This window comes from Saimiri boliviensis, chromosome 1 (genome assembly GCF_048565385.1).
Source record: "Saimiri boliviensis isolate mSaiBol1 chromosome 1, mSaiBol1.pri, whole genome shotgun sequence".
Lineage (NCBI taxonomy): Eukaryota > Metazoa > Chordata > Mammalia > Primates > Cebidae > Saimiri > Saimiri boliviensis.
Window position 1 is genome coordinate 146,163,281 of NC_133449.1, and position 25,244 is coordinate 146,188,524.

The 25,244-nt window shown below is 54.2% G+C and overlaps 2 protein-coding genes across 6 annotated transcripts in view; one reads left to right on the plus strand and one right to left on the minus strand.

Annotated features, from left to right (window-relative positions):
* Positions 1-755, plus strand: part of COG4 (component of oligomeric golgi complex 4) — a 35,737-nt gene extending 34,982 nt beyond the window's left edge. For all 3 annotated transcript variants that reach the window (XM_003939926.4, XM_074406192.1, XM_010350650.3), the window contains one exon: positions 186-755. In XM_003939926.4, coding sequence (XP_003939975.3) covers positions 186-320 — 135 coding nt within the window. In that variant the 3' untranslated portion in view covers positions 321-755. The remainder of the gene's footprint in view (positions 1-185) is intronic.
* A 296-nt stretch (positions 756-1,051) lies between these two features.
* On the minus strand, positions 1,052-24,117 carry FCSK (fucose kinase). 3 transcript variants are annotated; one of them, XM_010350647.3, is made up of 26 exons: positions 23,893-24,117; positions 23,527-23,693; positions 19,360-19,422; positions 18,072-18,175; positions 17,569-17,720; positions 16,195-16,245; positions 14,672-14,797; positions 13,969-14,041; positions 13,453-13,550; positions 12,976-13,056; positions 12,025-12,144; positions 11,671-11,842; positions 10,846-10,958; positions 10,250-10,351; positions 9,970-10,140; positions 9,011-9,075; positions 8,274-8,644; positions 6,736-6,946; positions 6,379-6,545; positions 6,062-6,283; positions 5,544-5,687; positions 5,273-5,392; positions 2,881-3,068; positions 2,693-2,792; positions 1,927-2,150; positions 1,052-1,748 (listed from the first exon to the last, which is right to left on the minus strand). In XM_010350647.3, the coding sequence occupies exons 4-26, from the start codon at positions 18,151-18,153 to the stop codon at positions 1,647-1,649; spliced, it is 3,255 nt and encodes a 1,084-aa protein (XP_010348949.1). In that variant the 5' UTR covers positions 18,154-18,175; positions 19,360-19,422; positions 23,527-23,693; positions 23,893-24,117; the 3' UTR covers positions 1,052-1,646. The 3 variants fall into 3 exon arrangements, with proteins under 3 accessions (XP_010348949.1, XP_010348948.1, XP_074262281.1); XM_010350646.3 differs by lacking the exon at positions 23,527-23,693; XM_074406180.1 differs by lacking the exons at positions 17,569-17,720; positions 19,360-19,422; positions 23,527-23,693; positions 23,893-24,117 and having other exon boundaries at positions 18,072-18,158.
* Between the last annotated feature and the right edge of the window lie 1,127 nt (positions 24,118-25,244).

Consider the following 25,244-nt stretch of genomic DNA (forward strand, 5'->3'; position numbering starts at 1 on the left):
GGGGTGACTGAAAGAGGCAAAGATGGATCCATGCCACTTCGCTCTAAATCATGTGTCTGCCAGCAGCCAGCCCTACAGGACACCTTCCCCTTCTTGAGTGCTCCTGTTCTGCCCCTGGTGGAGGCCAGAGCCTTCTTTCAGAATAGCCCTACCTTGCTGACTGGTCTCTCTGTCCTTCCCCACAGGTGACTGAGATCCTCGATTACTGGGGACCCAACTCCGGCCCGTTGACATGGCGCCTCACCCCTGCTGAAGTGCGCCAGGTGCTGGCCCTGCGCATAGACTTCCGCAGTGAAGACATCAAGAGGCTGCGCCTGTAGCTGACTGGATGAGCACACCTAGCTCACCACAATTCTGAGTCTGTTCCCTGAGGGGCCCCAGCTAAGGAGCTGAGCGAGGCTGTTTGCCTTGGAAGAGCTCTGACAGCCGAGACCTTTCTACAGCTGGCAGCACAAACAGCCTGGACTCACTCCATGCTCTGCCCTCAGACCTAGCCTGGCGAGGCATTGGGGGCGGCCTTTCCCCACCCAGAGAATTGGGCTCCTAATGAGGTGAGAAAGTCACAGCAGGCAGCGGGCAGCCCAGGCCGGCTTTCTGCATGGGTGGTCAGTCTTTTGCCCTCAAACACTACAGCAAACAAGCTGCCCCTGCCAGCCTTAGACGACTTGGGTACATCTGGGGACCTAGCAATTAGGCTTGACTTCGAGGCAAGGCTGTAATATTTATGATCCCTGAATAAAGCTACTCCTTGAAGAGATGCCAGTGTGCTGTTTCCAGGGAGGGCCAGATCCTATGGGCAGGGCAGGTCTACCAGTAGCACTGAAATAGGAAGGCAAACCCAAGACCTCAGCCTCCTCCCCACACATAGCACAGTGCACAGCTGTGTCCAGGGCCCACATGATGGCAGGAGCCCCCATCCAGTCCCAGATCCTCGTGGCCCTCTTGGGCCCTCAGCACCACAAGCTGGATCATCCCAGAGCCAGTTCCCTATGGTGCTAGGGAAAGAGGGAACTGCTCCCAGCAGAGCGACAGTGACTTTACGAGGACCACCTACAAGGACAGAGTGAATTTATTCCAAGAATGCCAGTCCTGAGAACCCACTTCCCACAGGCACCAGGTCACTTGGCACGGTCCATAGTGTTGCTGGTTAAGGCCTGGGATGGCAGTGAATCGCTGGGTCACTGCCACCAACTTGGCAAGGGACCACCACCCTCACTCCCACTCGCCCATGAGGGTTGAGCGTGAAGTCTCTACAACTCTAAGGAAGGCCATAGGAAATGCCTCGAAGGGCCTCTTCAGGGTTGGCCTTGCCAAGGGACTTCCAGCCATATGCCAAGGCTGGTGGTCAACCCTTTCCCAGGCCCTCGTGGAATGAAAAGGCCACCCATGGGATTTGTAAAGGCCACATGGGACACTAAGCTTGGGACCTTATGTGCAGGAGGAACAGGCTACACCTAGGCCACTGTCAGCCAGGTCAGTCTTGTCCCAAGCACTCCTTGCTTGCCCAGGTCTTGCTTCAGTCAGTTTCCTTTGGGAGCAGATTCACAGAGGTGGATGGGGAGTGGGAGGTGGAGGTTCTCATTGGGTAAGGAAGGTGGGGGGCACTGTAGCTCCAGGTTTTCTCTTCTTGCAGTGAGAAGCCAGCTTCATGGGAAAGGGCAACAGGTTGAGGCCTCGGTCCCCAGCAGCTTCAGGCTCAGGCCCTGAGTGTCCACTTCAACCAGGTGGATGCTGTAATTCCCAAGGCCCTGGATAGGAGAGCAAGTGTTTAGAAGGTTCTGGAGAAAGATCAGGCCTTCTGGAGGCTGGACTGAGGCTACAGGACCAGGGAGACTTGCAGATATAGCCCCCGGTTAACTAGTGGGCCACAGTGAGGTCTCTTGCCCTCACAGGTCTCTGGACCAACCCCAGCCCCCTCAGTAGTACCTCAGTCTTGGCCAGCACGGCCTCCAAGGCCTCCTTTTGCTGTGGCTCCTTGGTCAACAGATAGAGAAAGCCTCCACCACCTGCCCCAGCCAGGCTCTGGCCATGCACGTGGGGGGCCAGGACATCCATCATACGCCGCACAGCCAGGGGCTCACAGCCTGGAGCCATGAGCTTCTTCTGCTCCCAGTATGAGGTCAGACACTGCCCCAGCAGAGGCAGGCTTCCTGAGGTGGGACAGAGGGAAGTGGCGTGCCTGGGCAAAGATACTCACTCAGCACCCATCTGGAGATTGCATGAAGTGCCAAGAGGTGCTGCTGAGCCAGTGTCATGGTAAAGACGCTGGGTTCCAGTGCTGCCTGGAGCCAGGAGAAACAAGCCCACTTCCCTAGAACTGCCTGAGGACCAATGTGCAGGAAGCCAACACCACCACCCCCAGTATCATCGGCACCCAGAGACCTGTGCAGCCACACACTGGGGGCCCTGCCTAGCTCACACTTCCCTGGAACTCAGCCATGGGGTGACTCCCTTCCCCTATCTGCTTCCTGTTAGGTGGGGCTAGAGGGCCTTTCCCATGATGAAAATTTTGTCCTTAGATGTGGCTTCCCCCTAAATGTGAGACCCTGGAGAGGACAGACAGTAGGCTTCTGTTCCCAGAGGCCGAGTATCTGGAGCTTGTGCCAAGCCTGCAAATGACCCTGGCCTCAAACCCACAAGTGACAGGGTACTGGCTCCTGGTGCCCTGATCCCCCTGGAAGAAGCCCCTCACCTTGGCGGAAGGCTTCAGCACACTCCTCAGTTTGCTGCACCAGGCTGTGGGCATTCTCCACCACAGCAGGCAGTCGGGCATACCAGCTCCTCAGCACATCCTGCAGACAGGGCAGAAGGGGCAGTGAGGACCCAGGCCCAGCCGGCGGCCCCACTCCCTACCTCCCTCATGATGGTGCTGGGGCTCACCTGCAGCAGATTCCGGGCCAGGCGGGTCTTGCCAGTGTACACCAAGAGCAGGTGGTCATTGAGCTTCTGGACAAAGCCCTCAGGCACCGTGACCTCTTCCACCTCCACTTTCAGCGGCAGCTGAGCCCGGGAGCGCCCCACCTTGATGCCAGGCATTAGGCCACCCACTTGATCCTGCCAGCCACCTCCTGTGAGCCCAGGGCGTGTCACTGTTGGAGTCTACCTGGCCGAGCTTCACTCTCCCAGCCTAGGCTCCCAGCCCTGCACCCCTGGCTGGGATCAGTGTGGAAAAAGCTTCCCTCAACTCCATGGGACAGTGAGCTACACAGCTCTGTCCCCAGGACAATCCCAGCAAAGGAATGGGCTTCACACCAGAGCAAAGCTTGGTATTCCCAAGGCCTGAGTTTTGTTGTAGACCTAATGTATAATTGAAATTCGGATAAACTACATTGAAAGATAAAGATTTTACACTATAGTCGGGTGCAGTGGCTCACGCCTATAATCACAGCACTTTGGGAGGCTAAGGCAGGCAGATCACTTGAGGTCAGGAGTTCTAGACCAGCCCGGCCAACATGGTGAAATCCCATCTCTACCAAAATTACAAAAATTAGCCAGACATGGTGGCACACACCCTGTAATCCCAGCTTCTGGGGAGACTGAGGCAGAGGTTGCAGTTAGATAAGATCAGTTAGCTGAGATTATACCACTGCACTCTAGCCTTGGTAACAGTGTGAGACTCTGTCGCAAAAAAAAAAAAAAAAAAAAAAGATTTTACACTAACTTCTGCCCCTCCTGGGGAGTTTTAGAGAGGCTGACAGGTACCTTCCCTGTAGCCTGAGTCTCCCTGCACCTTGTCTTCTTACAGATGGTTTGTGTTGGAAAGAAGCTCATTGGGATCTATTTTTCTCTTATGTAACTTATTCGACATCTTTCCATCTTCAGTAATGAAAGTATCATTTTCCCCCTTGTAGCTATATAAAAATAATGAAACTAGGCCGGGCACAGTGGCTCACACTTGTAATCCCAGCCCTTTGGGAGGCTAAGGTGGGCAGATCATGAGCTCAGGAGTTCGAGACCATCCGGGCCAACACAGTGAAACCCCACGTCTACTAAAAATACAAAAAAAAAAAAAGCTGGGCATGGTGGCAGGTGCCTGTAATCCCAGCTACTCCGGCGGCTGAGGCAAGAGAATCACTTAAACCTGGGAGATGGAGGCTGCAGGGAGCTGAGATCATGCCACTGTACTCCTGCCTAGGTGACAGAGCTAGACTCCGTCTCAAAAACAAAAAATAAAAAACTTGAGCTGCTTCTGGGACAGGCCATTGATATTTAGGGAAGGGCCTGCAAGGGTTTAAAGTATGAAATGCAAAAGGCAGGAGCCATCTGGAACTTTGCAGCCAAAACCTGGTGGCTGCAAAGTAGCTGTTAAGTCTTGAAATGTCAAGACTTAACGGTTCCCTTCTGCTTCAGAGCACTTGGCACAGTTTGTAATACACATGCACCTGAGTGGTTACTGATTGATGTCTGTCTCCAGGAGACCACAGGACTTTCGAGGGCAGGAACCCATTTTTGCTCATTTTATCCTCAGGGACCCACAGAGTGGGTTCTCAGTAAATAGTTGTCCATTGGCCAAATGTAGAACTTGAATGGTACACCTCAAAAGAAAACTGAAAAGGCTTCCCCATCTGCTCTTTTCATTAATGACTACCTATGATGATATGTGAGTCACTAGAGCAAAATGAGAGGCCTGAGCTGCGGTGACAGAAGACACCACAGTCAGGCTCCAGTAGGCCTTTGCAGCAGTTTCCTTCCAGGGGTGTGCTAGAGACGGGGCCTGACACCCTGAGGTGCACCTAGAACCATACAAGCCTGTGGCTGCTCTACATTGGCCATGGGTTCCAGGGGGCTCCGTGGCCAGGAGGAGCAGGAAGCCTGGCGCTGGTGACATTCATGAGATCATAGTCACTGCTGGGCTCTTGCTGCCCCACCATATGGTCAGGAGGTGGGGGCAGGGGCACAGGTGATTGCATCTCAAATAAGGGCATGATGCCAGAAGGGCAGGTGGAAGGCCGAAACCAGCTTATCCAGCCCCACCCAAGCACAGCCCTGGATAGGCACAGTCACGAAGCACAGCACCTGGTCCCAACAAGCATGAAAGGGGCAGTACAGAATCTGGCACTCAGTAGGTGCTTGTGAAACACCTCACTGGAGGTAGAATATTTCAAGTTGACAACCACCAGAAGTGGTCAAAGTGACAAGAAGGAAACTTGTAGAGTAGCACAGTCATATGGCTGTTGGCCAATCACATATAAATCCAGGAGAGCTCCACTCCCCACCACAGGCCCTAGGGAAAGTGTCAGTGACCTCCAACAACTCCGAGGTAGTCACATACCAGTGGTGAGCACCTGCTCCAGGTGCAGCACTGCGTGGATCAGGGCCTCCGTGCCCACCACCCGGCCCGCAGCTCGCTGCAAGGCAGCCAGGGCAGTGCCTGCCAGGATGCTGCTGGTGCCTGCAGGGCGCAGAGGAGAAAGCAGGCATGAAATGCCTCCACCCTGTCTAGTCCCACCCGACTCCCTCTCGGGGCAGAGGCCAGGGAGGGGGATCACAGGCAAGGCTGGAGTGCTGTGATAGTCGGGCAGCAGGAGGGAGGGCCCGCTCACCTAGGCCAGAGCCGTGGGGAAGCTCAGACCAGGTGTGCAGCTCAAAGCCGCCCCCGAAGGTACGGAGCAGCTGCTTACGCAGCTGGAGCTCGGAGTGGACATCCACAATCCCCGCGCAGATGAAGGCCGCCTTCAGCAGAGCCCCTGCAGAGGGACAGGCATGAGGAAGGAATTCAGTCTCCAAGGGCAGATGCAGACACCCCATCCACCCTGGTGATTTCCCAGCCCAGTGTGGGACTCATCTGGTGGGAAGAAAGCCCAGCAGTAGTGCTGGCCCCATCCCCAAGCCACAAAAGGGCCTCTGGGCTCCCAGACATGGACACGTGTCATCTCTACTTCCTTTGTCTGTAAGTGTCTAGGCAGGGTGACTCCCAGCCCCTTCCTTCCCTTCAGGCTCCTCACCCAGACTGGGTGGCTCTTATGCCAGGCCCCAGTGGCCTGCAGTCTCTCGCTACTGCCCCCAGCCCCCAGCTGGCTATGTGTGCCAGCCCACCTGCAGAGGTCCCGGGGTGCCTGACCTGGGGCATGGGGCTGGCAGTAGTCCCGCAGGTCAGCCAGGCTCCGGCACACTATCTTCACGGTCATCTCATCCTGCTGAGGCCCCACTGCCAGCCACAGCTCAGGCTCCAGGATGCGGCGTGCCCTGGCCCCGATGGGCCGGCGGCCATCCACTCGCACAGCCAGGCCCAGCACAGCCCCACCAAGCTCATAGGCAAGGGGTGGCGTGTCACTCCAGCCCCCTATGATGGTGTGGCAAGACTCAAGCTGGTCACAGAAGCTGCCAGCCTGGCTGTGGGGCAGCTACCCTCACCCCCACCTGCCACAAAGGGCTCACCAGAGAAATCCACACGGGCTGGGCACTCAGCCACCACCCACTGCCCAGGTCCCGGCAGCTCCACCGGCTCCGTGGAGACAAAGTGCTGGGCTGACATCACAGCCTGGCGGATCAGGATCTGCCCAGCCCCCTCGTAGTGGCGGGCTGCTCGTACCAGCAAGGCTGGTCTGCCAAGAGAAAAGGGAGGGATGGCGGCAGGCAGCCCCAAGCTGGGGGCAGATTACTTGGCTTTGGGGACCTGACTGTCCTGGGTGACCCAAGGGTACCCCACCTCTCTCTGGGCTTCCTCCCTTAGGGGCCACTTCCCAGATGGCCAAGGGCTTCTCCAAGGGATCTGACCTCCATTAGCAAACTCACCTGCTTAGCCACTTGTCCCTCTCCTGGGCAAGTGCCTCCACACCCGCTGCCAGGTCTCCACACTCCAGGTATGAGAAGGGCCGCATCCACTCAGGGTTGGCAGCTGGCCCACTCCGCAAGCCCCCACGGCCCTCAGCCATGCAGCCCAGGACATCCGCGACACAGGCCAGCGCCCGTGCCGCCACACCAGGGTCTCCTGCCCCAGCTGCAACTGAGGGTCCAGGAGTCAGGGGAGGCATGGGAGGAGGCCTGTCCTCAATATCCTCTGCCCCAAGAGACTACTCAACAGTCCCTAAAGGCTCCAAGCCCCTCACACCTCCTGGCTTTTGCCCACAATATATCTTTTTTTTTTTTTAGATGGAATCTTGCTCTGTCACCAGGCTGGAGTGCAGTGGCATAATCTCAGCTCACTACAACCTCTGCCTCCTGGGTTCAAGTGATTCTCCTACCACAGCCTCCCAAGAAGTTGGTACTACAGGTGCACACTACCACACCCAGCTAATTTCTGTATTTTTAGTAGAGACAGGGTTTTACCATGTTGGCCAGGATGGTTTCAATCTCCTGACCTCATGATCTGCCTGCCCCATGCCACAGCCTCCCGAAGTGCAAGGATTATAAGCATGAGTCACCATGCCCAGCCCATAATGTATCTTTTTTTTTTTTTTTTTTGACACGGAGTCTCATTCTGTCGCTAGGCTGGTATACAGTGGCACGATCTTGGCTCACTGCAATCTCCACCTCACAGGTTCAAGCAATTCTCCTGCCTCAGCCTCCTAGTGGCTGGGATTACAGGCATGCACCACCATGCCCAGCTATTTTTTTTTTTTTTTATTTGCAAAGCTACTGCAAATTAAGAATTTTTGTAGTTTTAGTAGAGATGGGTTTCATCATGTTGGCCAGGATGTTCTCGATCTCTTGACCTCGTGATCCACCCGCCTCGGCCTCCCAAAGTGCTGGGATTACAGGCTCGAGCCACCGCACTCAGCCCCACAATGTATCTTTGACTGTAACTGCAGCCCTACTCCCTGCCTGGCAGAGACTCTCTCATCCTGCCAGTCCCAGCCCATAGGTGTCTCTTTACCCCCACCCAAGATACCCATAGTGGTGAAGAGCTCAGGCTCTGGGGTCAAACCACCTGGGCTCAGGTCTCAGCCTCACCACCACCTATCTGTATGGCTCTGGTGTTCATGGTCCCGGCACCTTTCATGAGGTGCGGCCCAGGAAGCTAAGATTGTGAGCCCCCAGCAGTGTGCCTGGGACCTCATGCACAGCTGACCATGTCCCCTCCCCACACTCTGCACCCACATCCTGGCACCAGGTACAGAACATGTAGGGTTTGCTGACGTGCCTAGGACCTAGAGCTCAGCTGCCAGCCCTCAACTTCTGACCAAACCCCACTGACAAGGATGAGGCCTTCCACAATCCTAAAAGTAAACTCTGGCATGCCCCTTCCCTGCTTAAGCACCTCATGGCCCCCTAGACAGGAAGGACAGGTGCCCCTGGCTTGATTCTGCAACACTACCTGCCCATAGACTCACCCTGGTCCAGTGTGGCCAGCAGGGGCCCAGGGCAGCCCTCACGGACAGCAGCCCGGATCAGTGGGCGCAGGCTGAGGTCATGCCGGGCCTCCAGCACGTGCCGCGCCTTATGCAGGGCCTGGCGGAAAAACAGGTCCCGGCGAGAGGCCAGTGTGGCAGCTCGATCCAGGCACGGCTGCAGCTGTTCCCAGGATAGGCGCCAGGAGGCTCGCCAGGCTCGAAGGGCCTCACCCCCGTCCTCCTGGGGATCCAGCATCCACAGTAGCTCCTGGGGCCCCAGGGCCCTCGAGGGGTGGAGCACAGGAAAGAGGCGGGCGCTGGGAAGGCAGCACTCTGCAGGCGGCGTGTCAGGGTCCCACAGGTCCAAGGCTCTAATGTGGGGAGAAGGCACATTCGTGGGAGGGAAGCAAAGGCTCCAGTGTCCTCCCCAAGCCCTGAGTCACCTGTCAGTTCGTGGGACAGGACAGACTTCTCCGAGGTAGCACAACTGGACAATTCGGGTCAGGGGCCAGGCTCCCTAGCATCCTTTCCCAGACCACTGAACAAGAATGCTAAAGTCAGCACAGCAAGAGACTGACTTTCTGCCTAGGGGAAAAATCCAGCTGCATAAAACCACCCAGGCCCCTGGATGGTAGCAGGGCCGGTGCTCCTCCAGGGCACAGGAGGGACACGCCTGGAAGAGCAGCAGTCACCCCAGCTGCCCAGGGCCACAGAGGCCCTCGGGGTACCCGGCTTACCGAACACCTGTCCTCTTGAAGAATTCACGCCAGGGCATGTTGAGATATGTGCCTGCCCCATGTCTCTGGGGGAGAGGAAGAAGCAGTCAGGACTTCAGGGGCCACAAGGGTTAGAGATACTAAGCCAGGGGGCCAGGAGCTGCTCAAGTGCTCAAGTGAGGGCAGGAAGACAGACACAGCACATACTCAACCCACCCAGGCTGGAGTGCAGTGGCACAGTCATAGCTCACTTCAGGTATAAACTCCTGGCCTCAAGAGATCCTCCCACCTCGGCTTCCCAGAGTGCTAGGATTACAGGCCTGAGCCACTACACCCAGCCAGGGAGCACATTCTGAAACTGCTTTTAGCTTTACAGCCCAACACTCCTGCTGAGGTGCCTGAAATCTGGAGCAAAACCCTGGGTTCCAGGCCCAGCCCACCACAACGGGCTGCAGCCCTAGGTGGGTCACCTCTGTCTCTGAACTTCAGTCTCTAACCTGTCAAATGGGGATAAAAATCCCCACCCAACCAGCCTGGCCAACATGCACTACAAATAAAAAAAATTAGCCAGGCATGGTGGTGCACGCTGGTCATCCCAGCTACTCGGGAGGCTAGGCAGGAGAACTGCTTGAACCTGGGAGGCAGAGGTTGCGGTGAGCTGAGATTGGGCCACTGCATTCCAGCCTAGGTGATAGAGCAAGACTCCAGTTCCGAAAAAAAAAAAAACCAAAGTCCCCACCCAGCCCACCTGGCAGAGCAGATGCCCACCTGGCAGAGCAGGGAGGTCAAGGTCTATGGAGACACTGCTAGTCTCATGGCCTATCCTCATCCTACCTCCTTCTCGCATCCTATCCTCCCTACAACCGACCCTCCCCACAGCCTGTCCCGTGTGCCAGTGCTCAGAGAACCCTGCACTGGGGTGGGGGCCAGGACTCCCTGGGGCTCCCCAAAGCCTGAAGGAATGAAGGGCGAGTGCCTACCTCCCAGCTGTCCAGACGGCCAACGAGGGTGAAGGCGCGGCCTGGGGAGCCATGTAGCCGTATATGGTGTCCCTGCAGCACAAGGTCATGCAGCTCCCAGGCATGCAGGGCCTCAGACTGGGCTTCGTCCAGGCCACTCACCAAGCAGCCAGCGCCTATGTGAACAGGGCCCTGGCGGAGGACAGAGCAGGCATCCTGGGTGGGCAGGCACCCAGCACCCCCCAACACACACAGGACGCCAGTGCCCTTATCCCGATCTGCCCACACCCTCAGACCTTACCCGCAGGTGGCAGTGCTGCAGGACACTCCCAGGACCCAGCTGGACATGGCCTTCCAGCAGGCAGCTGACCACAGAGCTCCCAGCTGCCAGAAGCTGCTGCTCCTGTGTAGCAGGGGAGGAGGTGAGTGAGGTTCAAGGGCCAGGGCTGCTCCAACCCTCCTCCCGCCAAGCATCTGGGGGTAAAGCATCCAGGCCTGCTGCTCCCCTGCCCTGCACCCTCTAGACTCCTCTCTGGACCTGCCGTGGCCCCAGCCTGAGGTCTGTTTCCATCCCACCTGTCCAGCTACACCCAACCTTGCCACCCAGAGGACCACCTTTGAACTGGCCCAGGCCCACCACCCAGGAAGACCCTGAAGTCTCCTTTAGCTTCTCAATCAGGCATGCTCGATCTAGAATCCTGACTTGGCCAGAGACTAGCTCTGTGGCCTAAGGTGAGTTACTTAGCCTCTCTGAGCCTCCAGCACTTCATGTGTAAAACAGGGGTAACACCTGCACTCAGGTCATCTGTTCCAAGTGTGAGCTATTCTCTTCCCAGGAATCCACATCCCACCTGACCCCAGGTACTCAGCTGGCACTGGAGGGCCAGAGAGTCTCACCTCCACCTGGGAGTGCACAATCTGGGCCCCAAGGGCCCTGGGGAGTGTGAGGCTGTGCAGGAAGTCACTGGCTGAGGAGGTCATATAGCTGTAGCTGCCGCTGGAGACATAGGCTGTAAAGACATAAGTACTGACCTCAACCCCATGCCTGCTGCAACTCAGGGGCCAGGCTGGCTTCCCAGCAGCAGAGACACATGGGGCAGGCATGGCAATGAGCTGGTTAGGGGAAGCTGAGTCAGGAACCTGCCCAAAGCCACACAGCTAGAAAGTAGACAGGTTAGGGCCGGGTGTGGTGGCTTATGCCTACAATCCCAGCACTTTGGGAGATCGAGGGAGGCAGATCACCTGGAGCCAGGAGTTCGAGACCAGCCTGACCAATGTGGTGAAACCCCATCTCTACTACAAATATAAGAATTAGCCAGGTGTGGTGGTACACAGCTGTTATCCCAGCTACTCAGGAGGCGGAGGCAGGAGAATCGCTTGAACCCGGGAGGTGGAGGTTGCAGTGAGCTGAGATAGCGCCACTGCACTCCAGCCTGGGCGACAGAGCCAGACTCCATCTCACCATCTCCAAAAAAAACAAAGTGTACAGTGTAGAGGATCGCTTAAGTTAAAAAAAAAAAAAAGAAGTGGACAGGCTGGGAGAGCCCAGGAATGAGACAAAAGGAAGACAAGGAGGCAGCTCAGTTCGGGGCTCTGGCACAGGACAGAACTGCCCAGTCCCTGTGCTGGGCTGCCTGGCCCAGCATGCAGTGAGCAGCTCTGTTCTTGGGGTCCTCACTCCCATGGTGTCCCCACCCCAGGGAGCTGAGGGGCAGTACCCACCCATGGTAAGGGGCTGATCGCGAAGCTCCCTCCACAGCTGGGCCCGGGCGCTCTGCAGATAACCCGCTACATCCGCATCACCTTGCCCCAACTCTGGGGGTCGCCCCACCAGGAAGTCCTCCCTGGTCACGTTCTCAGCCATGCAGAGCAGAATGTCAAAAAACAGAGACAGCTGGGGGAAGGGGAAGAAGCACAGCTATAGGCACGGCAGGGGTTCAGCCCTCAAGTTCTGAGGCTGAGCCAGGGCAGTCCCGTCTGCAGAGACTCTACCCTGGAGAGGGGAAATGGCTGGCCTGAGGTCATACAACGCCTCGTCCCCAGGCCAGGCCCCACTAGCTGCCCTCCCCCAGTCACCTGGACAGGGCGGGCTCCGGAGTCCAAGCCCAGGTAGGTGCAGGCATCCAGGGGCGGGCTCACGTGGGTGGCTAGGAGGCACTCGGCAGTCTCCACAGAGAAGAAGACAACCCCAGACACCTGGAAGGGACCCCAAAAGGATCGGAGAGGGGGTTTCTGGACCAAACCCTGGTACAAGTCAGGTAAGGCACAGGCAGATGGGTTACGTGAAGCTGGGTGCCACACCAGGCAGGGAATGTCGCCTTCTGACCACTCCAGTACCCAGACTCCAGGATTACTTGGGACAGCTCCCACTATGGCACCTTACGGGACCTCCTCAACTTTCAGGACTTCTCCCAACCCCAGCTCTCTACCCTCACTCCCAGATTTCCCCGCCTCTCCAATCCTTGCCCCTCACGCTAGAAGCAGTCCCGAGTCGGACTCTAACCTCCTCCCACCACCACTGCACTCTCTGACTTGCTCGCAGTTTTTTGTTTTGTTTTGGCAGGTTGTGGGGTTGATTCACAGTCTCGCTCTGTCACCCTGGCTGGAGTGCACCGGCACGATCTCCACTTGCTGCAACCTCCACCTCCTGGGTTCAAGCAATTCTTAAGCCTCCACCTCCCAAGTAGTTGAGATTACAGGTGCACACCACTACACCCAGCTAACTGTTGTATTTTTAGTAGAGACAGGGTTTCACCATGTTGCCCAGGCTGCTCTCAAACTCCTGACCTCAAATGACCCACCCGCCTCAGCCTCTGAAAGTGCTGGGATTATAGCCGTGAGCCACCATGCCCAGCCTGGTTCTAGGCTTTCTGGTTCAGGTCAACACCCTGAATTCCAAGGCTACTCTGTCCTCAGATTCTAGCTCTAGCTTGTTCTGGAGGCTTCTAGGAGTCAAAAAAAGGCAAACCCTCCCTCCCTGTCCCATAAGGTCCCCAAAGCCCCACAACCTGGGCCCAGCAGCCATACCAGTGGCACCTGCCCATCAGGCCTGACACACCGCTGAATCTCCCTCTCAGTGCCCTGGTAGTAAATGTCCAAAACGAGGCCCTATGTGCGGGGAGAAACAGAGTGAGTGGAGGGAGCAGGAAGGGATCTGGAAGGAGGGCACAGCCACAGGCGGCAGCAAGGGCATCTTCCAAAGGAAAGCTGAGGATGCAAGTCTGGCAGTCGCTGGTGTTCTCAGGGGCCCTGAGATTTCTACTCCGTGATGGCAGAGGGCAGGCTTTAAATGTCTTTGCAGCCCTGAGCCCGGGCATCGAGACAGGGCAGGTGGTCAGTGTGAAATGTATTTTTGGTGAGAGTAAGGGAGCACCGGCGCCGTTACCAGAGAGGAAACTCGTTGGATTCAGGGGCATGCCAGAAAATCCAGGATGAGAGGCCGCCCAGTGACAGGGGAAGGCTGAAGGCTGCCCCAGCCAGCTCCGCTGCCCGCAGGGGCACTACCTGGGGGTCAGTGAGGTAGACGCCATGATTCCGAGCGTAGGCCGGGCTCCCTGGGAGGGCGATCACTCTGGCTCCCCGGAAGCTGTCCCAGCTGATCCCTGTGGGGTGGGGCAGTCAGGAGGCTCCCAGGGGCCTCAACCCAAGGCAGGGAGTCCCCCACCAGGAGGAAGCCAGAGCCCAGGGCTGGGGCACCTGGGCACCTCTAAAAGGGAAATATGGTTTCCAAGCCAAATGGAAATTCCCCTGGGAGAATGCCCACCCTCCTCTCCCAGAGTCCTTCCGCAGAGCCCTGTGGGCAGAAGGGGCAGGGCTGCTTCTGTCTGTCCTATAGATAGGCAGACTGGGGCAGGGCAGGAGAACCCCCGCCTTCTCAGGGCTTCATTCTCCACACTCTCCAGCTACCCTTCTAACAGGGCAGCAGGGCAAGCCAAGAGGCAGGGTGGGCAACAAAGGCAGAGCTGGCTTCTTGCTGTGGCTGAGACGAGGGAAGGTGGTCCCAGGGAGTCTCAGGCTCACCGGGATTTTCAGGAACAGACAGCAGCATGTCGGTGCTGCAGACCCACACGCCTGGCGGGGAGCCCGGGCCCAGCTGCAGGGGCAGGAGACAGAGAACACAGCTGGTACCTGGCCCAGCCCTTCACCTGCCCCTCCTTGCCCTGGGATACTGTGCTGTTGACATAACAGGGGTCTCCAAGACCTGGTCTGGCCCCACCCTCTGTCCAGCCTGGGGCTACAATGCCCCCCATGTGGCCAAGACTAATTTTTTTTGTTGTTTAGACAAGGTCTCACTCTGTTACCCAGGCTGGAGTGCAATGGTGCGATCATACCTCACTGCTGCCTCAAACTCCTGGGCTCAAGTGATCTTCCTGCCTCAGCCTCATGAGTAACTGGGACTACAGGTGCATGCCACCATGGCCAGCTAATTTTTAAAAAAAATTTTTGTAGACATGAGGTCTTACTGCATTGCCCAGGCTGGTCTAGAACTCTTGACCTCACACGATCCTCCCACCTTGGCCTCCCAAAGTGCTGAAATTACAGGCATGAGCCACTGCCCCCAGACACAATTAACTGCCTGAAGCTCTTAACTAACACTAGGCACTCTCAAAACCATTCCTCCTGGGGCCGCCAGCTGAGCCAGCATAGCTTATAGCTGGGGGAATGGTGGGAAGGAAGTGGCTCTATCTAGGATGAGGCCCCACAGGCCACCGCCCAGCCTCACCCGATAGGTCATGATGTCCAGCAGACTGTCCAGGTTGCAGACCAAGGCTTCCACAGGGGCCTGGGGGTTCTCCACGGGGAGGCAGGTGAAGGCCCTACCACAGTCATCAAAGGGGAAGTCTCGGCCCTGGAAGCAGGAGAACTGATTAGGAAACCCAAGATCCACAGAGCCCAAAGCCACCTCAACAGCTGTGCAGGCAGAAAGCCATCCAGGGCAGGGCTGATAAAAAATGTTCTCTTGGTATTTCCTCTTACAATATTTTTTTAGTTATATTATGCATTGCATTGCAATTTTTTAGATGGCGTCTTGCTCTGTTGTCCAGGCTGGAGTGCAGTGCTGCAACATCAGCTTACTGCAACCTCCGCTTCCCGGGTTCAAGCAATTCTTCTGCCTCAATCTCCCAAATAGCTGGAACTACAGGTGTGCACTACCACATCAGGATAATTTTTATATTTTCAGTAGAGTCGGGGTTTCACCGTGTTGGTTGAGCTAGTCTCAAACTCCTGACCTCAAATGATCTGCCTGCCTTGGCCTCCCAAATTCCTGAGATTACAGTTGTGTGCCACTGAGACTACAGGCACATGCCACTATGCCCAGCTAATTTTTTCTATTTTTCGTAGAGATGGGGTTTCATTATGCTGGCCAGGCTGGTCTCAAACTCCTGACCTCATAATCTCCCTGCCTCAGCCTCCGAAAGTGCTGGGATTACAGGCGTAAGCTACCGCGCCCAGCCTATATTTTTGCTTTTTGAGACAAAAGTCACCCAGGCTGGAGTGCAGTGGTGTGATAACTCACTGCAGCCTCAACCTCCCAGGCTCATCATCCTTCCCTATCAGCCTCCTGAGTAACTGAAACTACAGGCATGCACCACCATGGAAGCTAATTTTTGTATTTTTATTAGAGACAGGGTTTCACCATGCTGGCCCGGCTGGTCTCAATATACTGGGCTCAAGCTATCCTCCCATCTCAGCCTCCCAAAGTGCTGAGATTACAGGCATGAGCCACCACGCCTGGCCCTAGATGGACCTTTTAATCTAATATTCTGCTGGAAGGATATGTGGTATATATTTAGCCAGTTCCCTTTTTTTTTGAGCAGGAGTCTCACTCTATTGCCCAGACTGGAGTGTAGTAGTGCAATCTTGGCTCATCGCAATTCCACCTCCCGGTTCAAGCAATTCTCCTGCCTCAGCCTCCTGAGTAGCTGGGATTATAAGCACCCACCACCACACCTGGCTAATTTTTTATATTTTTAGAAGAGACAGGGTTTCACCATGTTGGCCAAGCTGGTCTTGAACTCCTGAACTCAGGTGATCCACCTGCCTTGGCCTCCCAAAGTGCTGGGATTACAGGCATGAGCCACTGCACCTGGCTAGTTCCCAATTTCTGATGTTTAGATTGACTCTGAATCTTCCAGATTTATACCTTGCACCACACACTGTGGCAGAATACCCCTGAAGTCCTGCCCAACTCCAAGCACTGCAGTTCTGGCCTTCTGCTTGGCCCCTGCCCCGAAGTTCATTTACCATGTGCAGAATGAGGATCCAGGCCGAGTGCAGGACATCAGACGTGACCACCTATAGGAGTGGGAAAGCCCTGTGAACAGAGGCCTCAGGCAAATGCTCCCCGGAGTATGGCAGGCACCCTCAAATCCAGAGAGAGACCCCAATACAAATATACCCAGGTACCCAAGGGACAAAAGGCAAGGTCAAACCAATGGCCACAGGCAGGCAAGAGGCAACCCTGGTCCCTCCTGGATAAGGGAGCCCAGGGCCCTCCATCTAGGCTACCTTCTTGTTGCCTGGTTTGTTGTTGTTGTTGTTTGGAGACAGGGTCTCACTCTGTCACCCAGTCTGGAGTGCAGCGGGATGATCCCAGCTCACTGCAGTCTCAATCTCTTAGGCTCAAACAATCCTCTCACCTCAAAACTAGCTGGGACTACAGGCGTGCACCACCACACCTGGCTACCTGTTTAATTTTATTTATTTATTTATTTATTTACTGAGGCAGAGTCTTGCTCTGTCGCCCAGGCTAGAGTGCAATGGCCCGATCTCATCTCACTGCAACCTCCGCCTCCTGGGTTCAAGCGATTCTCCTGCCTCAGAATCGCTGAGATTACAGTGATTAGCTGGGATTATAGGCGTGTGCCACCAGGCCTGGCTAATTTTTGAATTTTTAGTAGAGATGGGGTTTCACTATGTGGGCCAGGCTGGTCTCAAACTCCTGACCTCAGGTGATCTGCCCACCTCGGCCTCCCAAAGTGCTGGGATTACAGGCATAGCCACCGCACCTGGCCTCTGCTGCCTGTTTTGAAGGGGAGGTTACAGGTCACAATTTGGGGCTGGATGGGTGACGCAGGGGAGTCAGCTCCATGGCGACTACAGTGGTCCTCTCCTCTGCTGGTGCCATCTCCCTCTGCAGAGCACGTCCACACCTGTGCCCAACCTCACTCTCCACACAAGGGTGCTATGCAGACGAGGTGACTGGGAGAAGTGGCTGGATGCATGGGAGAGATGGGACCAATGGGGATCCTGACTCACATGCCCTGCCCAAAGCAGGCAGCCACATCTCAGTTCCAGTGAACAGTTAGGTGCCATGTGAGAATGATAGCCCAGGCTAGCAAGATCGTTGAACGTTTAAAGTGAAGCCAGAAAGCCTCGCTTTGACATATTCACTCCAACTCTCTAAAAACACTGCAAAAGCTGGCCCTGCCTTCCACCCTCACCTGGACGGCAAGGCAGAGATGAATCTGCCCAATTTACAGAAACAAAAACTGAAGCTAATGATGAAGCCAAAGCTGAATTGGCCGGGGAGATGGAGCCAGAGGAGCCAGGGATCTTGGAAATGAACTGGTTCCAGTAGGGACATGGGCCAGGAAGGTGGCCCTGGTAAGCACTCACGGTGAAGCCTGCCCGGGCACTCAGGTGTTCAGCAGCCACCAGCAGGGCATTGAGGGTGGCTCCTCCGCTGCCCACACGCTTCTCTGGGTCCTCCACGGCCAGTAACAGTGTCCCAGCAGGGATCTGCTCCCGTTTCTGCCGCACCTCCAGTTCTAAGGTCGGAAGAGACGCTGAGACCTGCCCCCCAGCTCAGTGCCCTGGCCCAAAGCACCTGAGCAAGCCTACTGATGAACAGTGCTTGATCATCCTTGACTTAACTTTCCATGTAGGAGGCCATTAGATCTTCACCCAACTCAGTGAGAGAAGTCCTATTACTCCCATCTTACAGATGAGAACACTGGGGCACAAGGAAATGACATGACACATAAGCAGTCACATGGCTAGGGAGAAGGGGGATCTGGGTTTGAACCCAGGTCTGCCTGGCACCTAGGGTTGGAGGGACATAGCCAGGAAGGGGAAGGGGTTTTCCATTAGGAACCATGTGGGAAGGGGGAGTCCCCTACCTCTCTGGAAGACCTGGACACTGTCCTTGTACTGGCAGGTCAGGATGACAACCGTCCAATCAACTCCCTTTGGCTGCTCCATTCTGGCCAAGCAGAGGGACTTCCTGAGACAGCAAGATGGGTAGATGTAACTATTTTTTAAGCTGGCATAAGTAAAATTAATTATTTTTGTATACAATTCTATGATTTTAACATGTGTACAGATTCTTGTTGGTATCACCACTATCTGCACTCCAAAAAAACTTCCTCATACACTCTCTCCTCCACCCCTAATCCCTGACAACCACTGATCTGCTCTCTAAAGCTATAGTTTCATCTACTTAAAAAATGTCGGCCAGGACATGATGGCGCGTGCCTGTAATCCCAGCTACTCAGGAGGCTGAGGCAGGAGAATTGCCTGAACCCAGGAGGTGGAGGTTGCGGTGAGCCAAGATCGCGCCATTGCACTCTAGCCTGGGTAACAAGAGCGAAACTCCGTCTCAAAAAAAAAAAAAAAAATGTCGGCCAGGCATGGTGGCTTATACCTCTAATCCTAGCACTTTGGGAGGCTGAGGTAGGCAGTTCACAAGGTCAGGAGATCAAGACCATCCTGGGCAACATGATGGAACTCCACCTCTACTAGAAAAATACAAAAATTATCTGGGCATGGTGGCACATGCCTACAGTCCCAGCTACTGAGGAGGCTGGGGCAAAAGAAACACTTGAACCCAGGAGGCAGAGGCTGTGGTGAGCTGAGATAGCGCCACTGCACTCCAACCTAGTGAAAGAGTGAGACTCCGTCTCAAAATAAAAGTAATTAGTTAATTAATTAGCCATGGGCCAGGCACGGTGGCTCACACCTGTAATCCCAGCACTTTGGGAGGCTGAGACAGGTGGATCACAAGGTCAAGAGATCGACACCATCCCGGTCAACATGGTGAAATCCTGTCTCTACTAAAAATACAAAAAATTAGCTGGGCAAGGTGGCACGTGCCTGTAATCCCAGCTACTCAGGAGGCTGAGGCAGGAGAATTGCCTGAACCCAGGAGGCGGAGGTTGTGGTGAGCCGAGATTGCACCATTGCACTCCAGCCTGGGTAACAAGAGCAAAACTCCGTCTCAAAAAAAAAACAAACAAAAAAAACAAATTAACCATAGCCACTTGGACTGAGCTAACCCACTCTAGACTGTAGTTAAGGTGCTGTGATTTTTTTTTTTATCCTGACAACACCCTTAGACCCTCCAAGATGAACATTATTATCTCCACTTTACAGAGGCCAGTAGACACTACAGTCAAAGTTGTAACATACCTGGGTCTTCTGGATTCTTATTCAAGTGACGGTGATAATGATATCTGGTCCCAAGCAAAGGCACTGAAAGACAGCAAGAGGCCAGGCATGGCGGCTCACACCTGTAATCCCAGCACTTTGGGAGGCTAAGGCAGGTGGACGACTTGAGCCCAAGAGTTTGAGACCAGCCTCAGCAACATGGTAAAACCCTGTCTCTACCAAAAAAAAACATAAAAACAAAAACCAAACACACACACACACACACACACACACACAATTTAGCCAGGCATAGTGAGTGCGCCTATAGTCCCAGCTATACAGGAGGAGGAGGATCGCTTCAGCCCTGGGGGCAGAGGTTGCAGTAAGCTGGTATCATTGCTTTATCCAACCTGGGTGACAAAGCCAGACCCTGTCTGGGGAAAAAAAAAAAAAAAAAAAAAAGACAGCAAGAAAGAAATCTCTGAAATGCCTGGGGCGGGGGTGGCTCACAGCCACAATCCCAGCACTTTGGGAGGCCAAGGCAAGCAGATCACTTGAGGTCACGAGTTCAAGACCAGCTTGGCCAACATGGCAAAACCCCATCTCTGTTAAAAGTACAAAAATTAGCCAGGTGTAGTGACATGTGCTTGTAGTCCCAGCTACTCAGGAGACTGAGGCAAGAAAATCACTTGAACCCAGGAGGCAGAGGCTTCAGTGAGCGAAGACAACACCACTGCATTCCAGCCTAGGCCACAGAACAAGACTCTGTCTCAAGAAAAAAAAGAAAGGAGGCCGGGCGCGATGGCTTACTCCTGTAATCCTAGCACTTCGGAAGGCTGAGGTGGGTGGATGACTTGAGGTCAGGAGTTCAAAACCACCCTAGCCAACATGGTGAAACCATGACTCTACTAAAAATACATAAATACTAGCTGGGCATGGTGGCAGGCACCTGTAATCCCAGCTACCCAAGATGCTGAGGCAGGAGAATTGCTTGAACCTGAGAGGCGGAGGCTACAGTGAGCTGAGATCACGCCATTGCACTCTAGCCTGGGCAATAAAAGCAAAACACCGTCTCAAAAAAAAAAAAAAAAAAAAGAGGCTGGGCAGGGTGGCTCATGCCTGTAATCCCAGCACTTTGGGAGGCCAAGGCAGGTAGATTACAAGATCAGGAGTTCAACAACAGCCTGACCAAGACGGTGAAACCCCATCTTTTTTTTTTTTTTTTTTTTTGAGACGGAGTTTCGCTCTTGTTACCCAGGCTGGAGTGCAATGGCGCGATCTCGGCTCACCGCAACCTCCGCCTCCTGGGTTCAGGCAATTCTCCTGCCTCAGCCTCCGGAGTAGCTGGGATTACAGGCACGCGCCACCATGCCCAGCTAATTTTTTGCACCTTTAGTAGAGACGGGGTTTCACCATGTTGACGAGGATGGTCTCGATCTCTTGACCTCGTGATCCACCCGCCTCAGCCTCCCAAAGTGCTGGGATTACAGGCTTGAGCCACCGCGCCCGGCGAACCCCATCTTTACTAAAAATACAAAAATTAGCCAGGTGTGGTGGTGTGCATTTGTAATCCCTAGCTACTCAGGAGGCTGAGGTAGAGAACTGCTTGAACCCAGGAGGTGGACGTTGCAATGAGCCGAGATCATGCCACTGCACTCCAGCCTGGGTGACAGGGTGAGACTCCATCTCAAAAATAAAAATTTACACTTTTTTTGTCTTTTTGGTTTTTTTCCTTTTTATGGAGAACGGGGTCTCGCTATATTGCCCAGGCAGGTCTTGAACGCCTGAGCTCAAGCTATCCTCCCGCCTCTACCTCCCTAAGAGCTGGGATTACAGGCATGAGCCACAGTGCCCGGCAAAAATAAAAATAAAAATAAATAAAAAAAAAAAAGACAGAAAAGAAATGCCCTAAAGTTCAATGGCCCAGAAGGTCTGAGCCCAGTCTTCATCTCAATACAGTGACGGTGAAACATCAGCAGGTGACAGACCATGGCCAGAGTGGCGAGGGTATCCCTTCCTAATGGCAAGGGCAGAGGAACAGTCCTGGGTTGAGTATCAGTCCCATAAGGCTCTGACCCCATCCCTACCTGTTCCTGTATGATCCTGGGCAAGTTACTTAACCTCTCTAAGACTCAGTTTCCTAATCCGAAAATTATGGTCAAAGACACCAACCTCCCAGGACTGTTTTCAGCATCAAATACAAGGTAAAGTATATGGCACACAATGAATGATAGATCTTTCCAGCCAGACAAGGAAGCAGGAGAGTTTAACCTGTCCCTGAAAGAAGGACTGGAAGCTCTTTCTCTGAGTTAAAAGATTGCCCTGAAGAAGAAAACAATCAGGGAAGGTGTGGGGAAATCAAGCAAGGCTGAGGGTTTGATTTCCTGAGAGATTAATGCAAAAGGTAAAATGAGACAGGTAGCTAACACATATGGAGTGCTTTTTTCAGGCATTATGCCAAAGGCACTTCAGCATCACTTCACACGACCCACCCAGCAGCCCTAAGAATTGGCTCTTATCTCATGGAAGCTCTGGGTAAGGAAACCGCAGTTTAAAAAGCAGAAACTTAGCTATTAGGTTGGTACAAAAGTGATTTTGGTTTTTGCAATTGCTTTTTTTTTTTTTTTTTTTTTTTTTTTTTTTTTTTGAGACGGAGTTTTGCTCTTGTTACCCAGGCTGGAGTGCAATGGCGCGATCTCGGCTCACCGCAACCTCCGCCTCCTGGGTTCAGGCAATTCTCCTGCCTCAGCCTCCTGAGTGGCTGGGATTATAGGCACACACCACCATGCCCAGCTAATTTTTTGTATTTTTAGTAGAGACGGGGTTTCACCATGTTGACCAGGTTGGTCTTGATCTCTCGACCTTGTGATTCACCTGCCTTGGCCTCCCAAAGTGCTGGGATTACAGGCTTGAGCCACTGCGCCCGGCCCTGCAATTGCTTTTAACAGTACAGGCAGGCTAGGTTTTTGTTTTGTTTTTGAGAAACAGAGTCTGGGTCTGGCACCAAAGGGTGGAATGCAGAGACATGATCACAGCTCACTGCAGCCTCAAATTCCTGGGCTCCAGTGATCCTCTCATCTCAGCCTCCCAAGGAGCTGGGACTATAGGCATGAGTCCCGCTAGTTTTTTATTTTTTGTTGAGATGAGGTCTGGCTTTGTTGCCCAGGCTGACCTACAACTCCGACTCAAGTAATTCTCCCCCTGGGTCCTCAAAAGGGTTAGGATTACAGGTGTGGGCCACCATGCCTGGCTTTTTTGGGGGGGCGGGGACGGTGGGGGGGGGGGGGGACATAGAATTCCGCTCTTTTCACCCAGGCCGGAACGCAATGGTGCGATCTCGCCATTGAGGTGGCTTACGCCTGTAATGCCAACACTTTGGGAGGCCAAGGCAGGCACATCACGAGGACAGGAGTTCAAGACCAGCTGGCCAACATGGGGAACCCCGTCTCTACTAAAAATACAAAAATTAGCCGGGCGTGGCGGCAGGTGCCTGCAATCCCAGTTGCTTGGGAGGCTGAGGCAGGAGAATCGCTTGAAATTGGAAAACAGAGGTTGCAGTGAGTGGAGATCGCGCCACCACACACCAGCCGGGGCGAAAGAGCGAAACTCCGTCACAAAAAAAGAAAAGGAAATATGTTTCAGTGTCCTTAGCCCCACGATGTCCAAGATAGGGTTGGGGAGCCAGAGGCAGAATAAAATATAAAGAATTCGTGGCTGGGCGCGGTGGCTCAAGCCTGTAATCCCAGCCAGCACTTTGGGAGGCCGAGGCGGGTGGATCACGAGGTCAAGAGATCGAGACCATCCTGGTCAACATGGTGAAACCCCGTCTCTACTAAAAATACAAAAAATTAGCTGGGCATGGTGGCACATGCCTGTAGTCCCAGCTATTCAGGAGGCTGAGGCAGGAGAATTGCTTGAACCCAGGAGGCGGAGGTTGTAGTGAGCCGAGATCGCCCATTGCACTCCAGCCTGGGTAACAAGAGCGAAACTCCGTCTCAAAAAAAAAAAAAAAAAAGGAATTCGTCATATGTACCTTTTGAAGAGAGGTGGGTCAGGGACTGCACATTTTAGAACTTTAAAGAGGAAAAAAAAAGGTTCACGGAGTATTTGCTGCCTTCTGAATAACAGACCGAAAGAAGCTAATTAGGAGTAAAATCGTGTTGCAAACTAACCAACAACATATCACTGAGATTCGTGCATAATACTGACCCCTGGCCGGTAAACTGAGGCAAGAAACGCGGCCTCAAAGCAAATTCAGAGCAGCGCCGGCATCCCGGGCCCCACCTGCTTCAGGGTGAGGATCCTCTGGGGCCCGCATCCCTCCCGGTACCAGCCGCCCGCAGGTCCCGCTGCACCAGACGGGTCGCGGGGATTCCCTAGAAGAACCAGGCCAAGGGGACGCGGTAGCGCAGAAGCCCCTGTGGGCTCCCCGGGTGGCGCAGACTTCCCGGGGACTCTTCCCTCTCAAGACCCCGGGCAGCTCGCGGCTCAGCTCGGTGCTACCCGTCAGGGAGGGTGCACCGGGAAGCCGCGGGGGCACAGGGGCGCTGCGGGGACCCTCGCGGACAGACGTACCTGCCGCGGCCCGGTGCTCGGCGGAGCGGGCTCTTTAACGCGAGGCTGCGCGACCCTCGCGGCGCATGCTGGGAAATGTAGTTTAACCTCTGCGTCCGCCTGGCCGGATCCCCGCCCGGCAAAAGACACGCTCGGTGCCACCGCACGGGCTAGCGGGGATGGCCGGGGCAGCGCTTTCCTGAAGGGCAGTTGGGCTGCGATTCAGAAGGGAGGTGTGGGGAGAGGGCCGCTCCCGTACCCTCGAAACTACAACTTCCAAAAGACCGATGCGCCTTAAAGACACAGGCCCCTTTTCTGGGACTCAGGGATCCAAGTTAATATGTTTCTTTTTTGTTGTTTTGTTTGTTTGTTTTCTGGTTTGGGATTCTTTTTTTTTTTTTTTTTTTTTTTTTTCCTTTAACCTCTCTGGCCAGGACCCGGAGCTGCCGCTTTCCTCGGGAGAAAAATCACGCTTTGCCCAAGTGGAAGCAGCTACATTGGATTTGCAGTTAGACGAAATTGCGCTGGTTTCCTCACGTGGGTCCTTTGGGAAGAAACTTTCCAACTCCGTAGTGGGCAGGGGATCTGCAGAGATTTGGGGAAAATGTGAATGGCAGCATTGATTGTCATGGCTAAAAATTGCAAACACTCTGAGTGTCTCTTTCTAGGGTACTATGTGAAATGAAAATGAATCTCAGGACCCCAAAGTCACTAAGCCAAAGGGAAAAGTCAATCTGGGGACTTCATCAGGCAAACCTATCTCCCATTTTATTCCTTAATAATATGACTATACAGATAAAAAGCTAGATATGGCCTGGCCCTCACAATTTGCCCACTAGGAAATTCCTTCTGGGCCCCAAGATCTATACCTTCAAACAGTTCTGTGGAATTTCACCCCGACAGTGTAAATTGATAGCTTATCTTCACAGGTGCTGGACTGACAGAACTCAAAGTCATCTCTCTGCTCACCTGAGACAAATGCATACTGTATCTCATGGCTTCCTCTGCCCTATGTTTATTTTTTATTTTGTAAAAAGGCAAATTCACTGAGCTAGATGAATGCAAAAGTGTCTATTCTTCTACCCTCCTCTCACATGTGAAAGGCCGATCAAAGACTCAGAAAAGGCAGAGCACAGCGGCTCACATCTGTAATTCCAGCACTTTGGGAGGCCAAGGTGGGCAGATCATTTTTGAGACCAGCCTGACCAACAGGGAGAAACCCGGGCTCTACTAAAAATACAAAAAATTAGCCAGGCACGGTAGGCTGAGGCAGGAGAATCCCTTGAACCTGGGAGGCGGAGGTTGTGGTGAACTGAGATGGTGCCATTGCACTCCAGCCTGGGCAACAAGAGTGAAACTCCATTTCAAAAAAA